General features: G+C 34.3%; 1 protein-coding gene across 1 annotated transcript in view; it reads right to left on the bottom strand.

Annotated features, from left to right (window-relative positions):
* The window catches only part of CWC27 (CWC27 spliceosome associated cyclophilin), a 108,005-nt gene that overhangs the window by 15,185 nt on the left and 83,012 nt on the right, over positions 1–9,808 (bottom strand). The window contains 2 exon segments of the mRNA XM_019610189.1: positions 5,443–5,546; positions 7,989–8,098. Of these exon segments, the coding sequence (XP_019465734.1) occupies positions 5,443–5,546; positions 7,989–8,098 (214 nt within the window).

Genomic DNA, 9,808 nt, shown 5'->3' with positions numbered 1-9,808 from the left:
AGGGTGGCCAGCAGGGAGAGGGAGGTGATTGTCCCCCTCTACTCGGCTTTTATGAGGCACCATTTGGAGTACTGCGTCCAGGCCTGGGGCATCCTGCACAAGAAAGATGCAGAGCTCTTGGAGCAGGTTCAGAGGAGGGCCACTAAGATGATCAGATGGCTGGAGCACTTCTCCTATGAAGAAAGGTTGAGGGAAGTGGGCTTGTTTACCTTGGAGAAGGCTATGGGGAGACCTCATTGTGGCCTTCCAGTACTTAAAAGGAGCATATAAACAGGAGGGGGAACGGCTGTTTACATGGGTTGATAGTGACAGGACAAGGGGGAATGGTTTTCAACTGAGACAGCAGAGATCTAGATTAGACATCAAGAGGAATTCTAATCTAGAGGGTGGTGACACTCTGGAACAGGTTGCCCTGAGAGAATGTGCATGCCCCATCCCTGGAGGCCAGGCTGGATGTGCCTTTGGGTAGCCTAATCTAGTGGTTGGCAACCCTGCACACAGCAGGAGGGTTGAAACTAGATGATCTTTGAAGTCCTTTTCAACCCAGGCCATTCTATGATTCCTGTGAAGGACTATCAAAAGGAAGACTAGATTACATCTAAATATTTAATACCAGTAGGAACAGTTAAACACTAGAAAAGATTGCCTAGGGAATCTCTATCATTGGACTTCAAGAACAAATTTGACAAACAGTAAGGAAACTGCATGTCCTGCATTCCTTTTAGGCTATGGATATGGTTTAATTATGATACTTTCGGGGGTCCTGCTCTGGCCCTTTTCTTGTGCAACCTGAATTCAGCATTCATGGTGAATTCAGAAATGAAAACTCTTATCAACTGAGCAGCAACATTATTTGCTAATAAGAATAAGCAGGTCTTTGTTAGAGAACATGTTATCTGGGAAAATGTTTCACTTCTTAGCAACAGAAGATCTAATCTTATCCTTCTTTTAAACAGATAACAAACTAATAGCCCAGAATCACCAATCCCTTTCTGTCAGGGATTAAGTATCACTGTCTCTCAGTGTAGTATCTGTAAATTAGTGACCACTACAAAAATACACAGATGAGCTTACAAACTTGCTAACATTTCTTTAGAACATAGTTGGATTGGGATATTTTTAACTATATGTATTTTTAATTGAAGAATTATGGAGAAAATGAAGAAACGTGGGTAAGTATGGGTAATCCTAACCCATTCTTATTCCATTTGAAGATGAAGATTTTGCACAAATTAACTACAGCAGTCAATCTTTGAATTGCATATCAAACTGAAATACTTGACTGCATCTGAATTTTTTTCTCCCATGCTGGACTCTCTCCATGAAAGTTATTTTGTTATGTTCACAGGACCTGCATCATCAGTTCCATTATGTGGAGTTGTCATAATATTTTTTTTGACTGAAGCTTGCTTTTAGCTATAGATGTAACTATTTGATATTAAAATCATAGGCCTGAAGTAACACTACAACCATGCAAAGATTTATATAAAGCAGTTCTAATCTTGAAAATGAGTAGCTGTGCTCTGTATAAAACAAAGTCTGTGCAGTATTTTCACTTTAGAATTCAGGCATATTCACTAGTCCAGAAGTAACGTGTAAATGAATTATTCCAGGTGGGTCTTCTACAGTCACATATTAAATCTTCATACTTTTAGTCTCCAAGCAGATGACACCTCACTGCATCTGTGATGAATCTCATATACATTTTGGGGAAAAGTCTGTCATTTTAAGTTCCTGCTAAGACTTTCAGGCCAGAAAAAATGACTACCCTCTGCACAAACTGAGAAGGAGAAGAAGGAAGTCCTATACTTGATGCCTTCTTAGGTAGATTGAAACTAAACAGCAAGTAAAGATCAAAAAGTACTAAAGAAGTCTGGCAAATCATAAAAAAGCATAAACAATAGTTTTCAATATAGAGCTATAAGGACAATAATACCAGGATGAACAAGTATATTTTCCTATAGTACTTAGATGCCACAAAAATGCATCTGTCTACTTGTTTGCAGACATTTTTACTGTTACGTTTCTGGTAGTACATACTCTGTTTATTCTGACAGTTTTGATCTCTGGAGGAAATTAGATTTTGTTTGCTGCAGACAGATAGATACAATCATTCTCACTTAGCAGCAGAGTTTGCAATTGAATGTCTCAGCAGAGATCTTTCTATTTCATGTATATTACACATTTCAGATCTCTTCACAGCACTTCCTCAGATGGCTTCTTAGACAGTAAAATCTGGTAATAATTATCAAACACCATACACACTGTTTACAATAGAGTCATATTTCTTTCTTCTTTTTCTCCTGCATAAAAAGTAGAATGCTGCTGAAAAGTACCCAAATGTCTGCTATGCTTCATGCCAATACAGCAGCTCAGCCAAATATGCAGAGAAAAGTTTGCCAAATAAAAGAAAACATAACAAATTTGTAATGGTTTCTATCTTGACAGAAAATGAAAATTATACCTCAATGTGTGGCCACTCATGTGGACACACAAAAATGTCATAGAGGCAATCGTTCTACCTTGGATAACACACCCTGAGAGTAGAGCAGCACATACTGGCTAGCTTTCACTTCCCATAAAAACAGCAGCCATGACCTACAAAATCAGCTGAAGGAATCACATAATTTGTGCATACCATATATGCATATGCCATGCACTCATTATATTTATCATAAATAATGCAAAGTAGAATGTTTGTTTTTTTTTTGGTAGAATGACTGTCTTTGTAAGAACAGATTGGAATTCAGAAAGTATTTTTAAATGTGAAGTCACCACAGTTATCTCAAATAATCCAATCCAATGAAGACAATGAAATCACAAGCCTTTATCCCCAAATGCAAAATTCAACTCTCAAAGTCATCTAAACAGTCTGAAGTTGAATAACATTTAGAAAACTTCACTGCTTTGCTAATGTTGTATATGGTTATAGCCAATTTATGTAATATGAATATTTTATAATTTATTTAGCTTCAAAGTAAATTCTTTGAAATTGGAGCAGACTTATTTCTCTGTAAAGGCAATAAGAGCATTTACTGAACTGCGAAAGTAATAATATGATCATTGATTATTAGACTATTACCTAGCTTTGTATCATTGTAAGTCTTTATTTCAATGCAATGTTGTTTTCTGAACAACGTCATTTTTTGGAACAAAAATATAAGCAGTTTCATAATCTCAAATTGCAACAGTCTTTTTTGTAATGTATAGATTATCTATAGGATGAAGAATTATCACCAATTAGATATTAGTAAATACTCAACAAGGAACATAAAAGATTATTATTAGACTCTGTGAGTCCTTAAAAGTCTATTCCTGGAGATAAAGATATGGCTGCATATTTTCTGGAGAGCTTAAAAGCACATCGGTATCCCAGAAGAATCTCCAAGTCCTAGTGAAATCCTGAAATCTTAGGGACTAAAAATTTATGCTGTATGTTCTTTCTCATCCTCAAAGAGCTGCATAATGCCTGAGACAGAAAATGACAAAGTGATGAAAGACTATATGGTTTAAAGATTTACCAAATAGATGGTAACCAGAGAAAACTTAAAATAATAGCAAGCAGTATGTAATGAGATTTATCCTAATATAGGAAAGTAAAGTCTCTACTTTCAAAAACAAGAATCAGAAGCAAAAATCCTTTTGTCCTGATTTATCTTTTGAATAATATAATCAAAGAAAGCATAGTTCTTCTCTTCATTTCAGATAATGGAGTTAGCATTAAAACTAAGAAGAAAACTTCAGAAATTTAATTTGAACTTACTTTGCTTAGATTCTAAGGCTAAAAGAAATCCTCAGTTCTTATGTAAAATAAAAGTATTCTAAACAAAGTATATAATCAGTAAAATAAGAAGTAAAATGATATGCTGTGACATGTTTGAATTACTATTGTTGTAAATTATTTTAATAGCTTATATAGTAACTCAAATGCAATTTCATCATCGTTATCTGTTAAAATGAAAGCAGACTAAACTAATACTCACAAAGAAGCACTGAAAAAATAAATGCACTCATTATGCTCTATGTAAAAAAATGTTGTTTTATGACTGCAAGAACTTTATGCTAACTGCTGTACAAGTGCCTTCCATACATTATCTTCCTTCCCACTTTTTATGTTCTTTTCTTACTTAACTCACATATTTTTTTCAACTGTAGAATTACAGAAAAAATATATAACAGTCTGCATTTCTTCACAATACCTGTCTTATCATCTGAGAAAAAACCTTAATTAAAGTTATGGCTATGTTACTGTTTTACACGAATCTTCTCAAAAAGATACAGGGTACTTTAATCATGTTTCGTGAAGTCATCCATTTTCTCTTTAAAAATAGAACATTCTTCTTTTTTTCTCTTTTTTGTAGTTCAGTCTTTTCTGTGCTTAGTTATTGGTGCTGTTCTAGGGATTTGGGGATGATAGATTATCATACTAGTTTTCTTCTTCCAAAACAGAAGCCTTTATGAAGATCTGAAGGCTATACTTCATACATATTTTCACATACTCATTTGAGATGTTGAAACAAACAACTGCCAAGGCCTTAGTTAAATTTTCTTTTTCAGAGCTAGTTTTGTTGTAGTTGTGACTGTTTACATGTATAACTAAGGAACACTGTAGGCAGAGATATTTTATTAAACCTATAACTTGTCTTATAAAAATTATGACCAGTTGAACATTTTTTTCTAGCTGTTTCATGCGCGCATTTTTATTATCGTCTAGCAGCTCACAGTGTAACATTATAGGATCACAAGTCAAATCACAGTGATTTTTTTCCTTCCCTACCTGAAGGTGAATTCTTTCACTCACATAAATAAACATGGTAAGGCTGCTTCTGTGACTGGAAAGTGTTGAGGTCAAAATTTCTGCAGTGCTTCATCAACTGCTTTATTGCGGTCACCCCTGCTTAGTTGAATCTTTCCTTATCTCATCCATAAGTCTTTAAAATATAACCCCCAGTATGGGTGGCAAAGCATTTCCCACTGTCCTGCTTTATCTTCCAAAGCACTAAAACATTACGTTTTAGCAAACACCTGCTGCATCAACTCTCTTTTAATTTAGTATTTCAGCTGCTTCTTAGATTTAAGCTTAGAAGTGTCGGGTTTCAGAAACACATAGAGAAGTTTATGTAGAAGTGATGAAATTAGTAAATTTTAAGGTAGAAGGCTGCTAAATCCTTTCAGAACTTATTTCCTGCTGAAGATAAATGGCACAGAAAGCATACCACCTTGTTTCCTAATAATGATATCCAAAAGAAATAAGGTAAAGAAACAAGCAACTAATTGATCTCTAAAAAGTAAAGTGTTAGTAAAAGAAGTCTTACAGAATAAGATTCAATAGACTGAAAAAAGAGACTGGTTTGCACAACAAATGAAAAATGAAGACTGTTACTTCTCCTCTTCCAATCCTGACTATTACTAAAAAGACAAATAAAAATCCATAAAACTTACCATCCTTCATCTGTGTCTACTTCAGATTCAGAAACCTCATTTTCAGGAGTTTCTTCAATTGCTTGGGTTAACTTTGATTTAAATCGGTCCAGAAGTGCCAGCGTCTGAAGTTAAATACATAGTTTTAAGGAAGTCACATATATTTATAAACAAGTATTATAGAACATCTTCAAACTATTATTTTGGGAAACAGTGTGATGAGATGGGAGAGAACTTTTCTATGACTTCAAAGAAAACTTCAGCATCAAGCAAGTGAGAGTGAGAGGTGCCAAGAGTAACAGCACGTTGAGGAAGTGAGAGGGTGAGCAGTGCTGGGAGTACACATGCAAGAGAGCACTTGTCTAGCCATCTAGTAAAATAAAAACACATATTTAGGGAACAGATACTTATGCTATACTTACAGAATAAAATAGGTAATAAATTAGATAACATTGGCCACTGGACAACAAATTTTACTCTTTGAATCTGTTAGTTTCTTCTAATAAGGCAATCCACTGCATAAATAATAGACAATTCAACTACTGAAGACACGGCTTAATTGATACTCCTCTATTTTACAATGCTGATCCTTTAAATTTTTTTGCTGACTTTAATAAAATCAAAGCTTTTTAATTGAATACAAATAACCATCTTAACTAATTTGACAGACACAGGTCCTTACATTACACACAACATAAACATACTGATTTATATTTGGTATTTTATTTTACAAATGACATTGCCCTGTCTTTCAGCTATAACAAAGTCATTGAATCTGCAGTAACCTCTGAGGATCATCCTGCAGGTCTTCTTTCTGATCATTTGAGAGGTGATGTTGATTACACAAGAATTGTATGCCTGAGCATTGTAATGGCACAAGGCTCACAGGACTCTTCATAAAAAGGGCAAACCATAAGAAAAATTTGCACAGTCCGCAGCTTAATTCTTGCTGATATTTGAGACGTTACTGCAAAGGAAAGAGTCAGGGAATAAGTAATTAACTGAATTTATGTGGCAGACTACATTTGATCTGTAGGTGATAGGTTGGCCACCTATGTTGTAAAACACCTCTGTATGGCTGTTTAGTTTTGTTTAGTCAAGTTTTTCAAATTTAAAAGAATAAAAACTAAACAAGAATAGAAAACAGAAATTGGAAATACCAGAAGTGTTCACTGGAATCAAATTTCCTTCTGGGAGCAATCTTAACTTTAGGAGTTTCCTGGCTTTTGAATTCTTTCAAAAACACATTTTAGCACTGCCAAAGGTGGGTTTTAGTCTTTTTTTTGTCATTTATTTTCTTTATTTTTCTGTTTAATCTTGTTTAAACTGGGAGAGGAAATTTTCAGATATACTTATGCCCTGTGAATCATTCATGTTCTACAGCTTCTCATGCAATGGCAAACAAATTTCGTGCTTACAACACCTAGGGCAGCAAATCTCTGTCCAGGACGTTAGATAAAAACAAATTAACCCTTTTCACGTGAAACTGTGATCAACTAAAGCCACATTTCTTATGTATTGCTTAACTTTCTGTGGTGGCAGCATTATTCTAAATGGACCTGTCTTAGTCTTTCTGCTGTGAATGATTAGATGCAATGCTGCGGACCATGTATCTTTAAAAACTGACTCATGATGAATTACAAGGTAAGGATTTCCATTATCTGGTATTCGAAAAAGACATACACATTACCCTCTCCAGCTCCTGAACAGAGGATGGAAAATAATGTTGTATTGTAGGATATAGTAGGAAGGATGTAAAGCTAGAAGAGGCCCTCAATAAGTAAAATGGATTCTAAAGAACTTCATTATTAATTGTTGAAAGGAGTTGATGACTCCTTGCTGAATAGCTCATTAATTATTGTTGAATAGTTTTTAACAGGGCTACATAACTAAAAATTATAATCTACTAAAAAACATATTCACACTGCTTTAAAACTGATATGTCTGATGCACAGCACAAATTCTAGATGAATGGTATTTAGCTCTTTGCAGCAGTTTCATGTATTCAGCAGGTTCAAATATGTCTATTAAAGAAAAAAATATTTACATGAAACTTAAATTTGCTCATATTTGCATCCTGAAGCTTACATACATTCTGATAATGGAAAATAATTTCAAGTGCACTTAAAATGGGTTTTTAAAGTTCAGTTAAAAGTGGGTTTTGTTCATTTCATAACACTCAAAGATATGGTTGAATTTGATCTCTATAAAACATTATTTAAAATGTGGAAAAAAGCCTCACATTTTGGACAGATACCAAATACACAAATTTCTGTCTCAGTGCTATTTTATGGGAAGTTGCAAAGCCAAGAACAGAACTGCAGAACTTGTAAATATAATCAAGCATAGTTCTGTGTGGAAGATTTTAGTGACTGAACTGATAGCACATTCGAATACATACAGAAACCTTGTCACACATGCACAATCACATTTATTAGTGTTTATAAATAATAATTTACTTTTTTATGGAAAATTAACTGTAACAAATTTGTAAACTTTATTTTTTATCAAATGAAGAGAAAAAAGTTTTCAGAACTCCTTCTGAAATCTTTATTCCCTAGGATTACCTGATCTTCACGAGAAACTCCTTTCTTTGGCTGCTGCTTCCGTTTGTCTTCATATTTTCTCTTCTCCTGAAGGTATTCTTCAACAACGCTATTTGGTGCAGGTTCCTCTTCTGAGTAAGGAAATACATTTGGTTAAACAAATTACAGTTGGCTTTTTGATTTATTACCATTTTGAAGAACGTTTGTTATTTCTGAAATACCAAACACAAGACTTCCAGAAAACGTTTCAGCTGTGTTGCTTTCTGAGAAAGTAAGATGATTTGCTGCTCGATGAAAGGAAATAAAAAACACTGTACTAAGTAGATATGAACCTGAAATTTTTTATGTCAATTATATTTTACCTCAGAGCCAGGGAAAGCAGGGAAAAACTCTGATGTTAAGACAGAAACAAAACCTGCTGAAATTTCTTTAAGAAGTTTACCTTCATTCCTGAACATCTTTCCTGAAGCAGCTGAACTGGTACACTGTGCTAATGTTTTGTAGCTAATGAGAAATTGTCAGTTTTTCTGTTTTATAGGCTGAAGAAACTACAATTCGAATCTGTGATATTTGGATGACTGCTGACAGCTATACAGGTACAAATCCTGACTTTAAAATAAAATTCTCTCTTACTTCATTCGATGTTTTCTATAAAGTTTATAAACATAACATAAAATAGGAAATAAATTTACAGTATGTAATCATCCTTTTAAATATATTTGTTTACATAAATCTACAAATAAAATCTCTTATTTCCGAGTTGTCTTAATTTATAAGTTACATGCATATAGTTGAAGAATAACTGGCAAAATATCTTCAAAAGTATATACAATACCATACAGAACTGCTTTTTTTCCATTTGATACATTGAGCATAATGAAGACCAGAATGAAAAAAACGAAATGAATGTGACAAAAGCTGCTATAAAAACATGTGCAGTGAAATACTGGATAAACTAAAGAAATTAACAAAGTATGGTACTGAACTAAAAATCATAATGCTCAGATTCATCTTTCCCTTCATTATCTCAGTCTTTTCTACTAATTAAAAAAGCATGACTTTTTGCCTAAGTGTGTGTGTCCCATCAAACTTGTGTGGAAGGAACACAGTGTTTTGTTTCACTAATATTTAGTCCCTAGATAAATAACTTGAGCTACTAAATCACCAGATTTCATACAGAAAGCATGTTACCTTTTCAGGTAACATTTACCTAAAGCGGTCCTTTGAAAAGAATCCCAGCTACTCAATGGTAAATATAATTGTTCGAATACAACAGGTAAAAGATCTGTGACAGTCATTGCTGAAAATTTCTGTAAATGCGAGTTTCAAACTGACCATAAACACTGTAATGCTTAAATTCACTTATGTTACAATTAAAGATGTGATCCTTAGTCACACATGTTTTTTGAATAAGATTTAAATCTAGTATAGCTCAAATATAATCTTCATACAAATAGGATAAATTCCCTTGAAGCTGTATGTTTGTGTATTTTTATCACACTCATATGGTTGTCACTGTTAACACAAATAATTTAAATTTCAGCTTAAGCTTTTCTCTTGAGATTATTGTTTCTTGGGTCTTTGTCAGTTTTTCTAATCACAGAATCACAGAATTGTAGGGGTTGGAAGGGACCTCTAGAGATCATCAAGACCAACCCCCCTGCCAAAGCAGGTTCCCTACACCAGGCCGCACAGGTAGGCGTCCAGGCGAGAGTTGAGTATCTCCAGAGAAGGAGACTCCACAACCTCCCTGGGCAGCCTGTTCCAGTGCTCCGTCCACCCTCACCGTGAAGAAGTTCTTACGCACATTCGTGCGAAACTTCCTATGCTGCAGCTTATGT

This window comes from Meleagris gallopavo, chromosome Z (assembly GCF_000146605.3).
Source record: "Meleagris gallopavo isolate NT-WF06-2002-E0010 breed Aviagen turkey brand Nicholas breeding stock chromosome Z, Turkey_5.1, whole genome shotgun sequence".
Lineage (NCBI taxonomy): Eukaryota > Metazoa > Chordata > Aves > Galliformes > Phasianidae > Meleagris > Meleagris gallopavo.
This window is presented reverse-complemented; position numbering and strand designations above follow the sequence as displayed.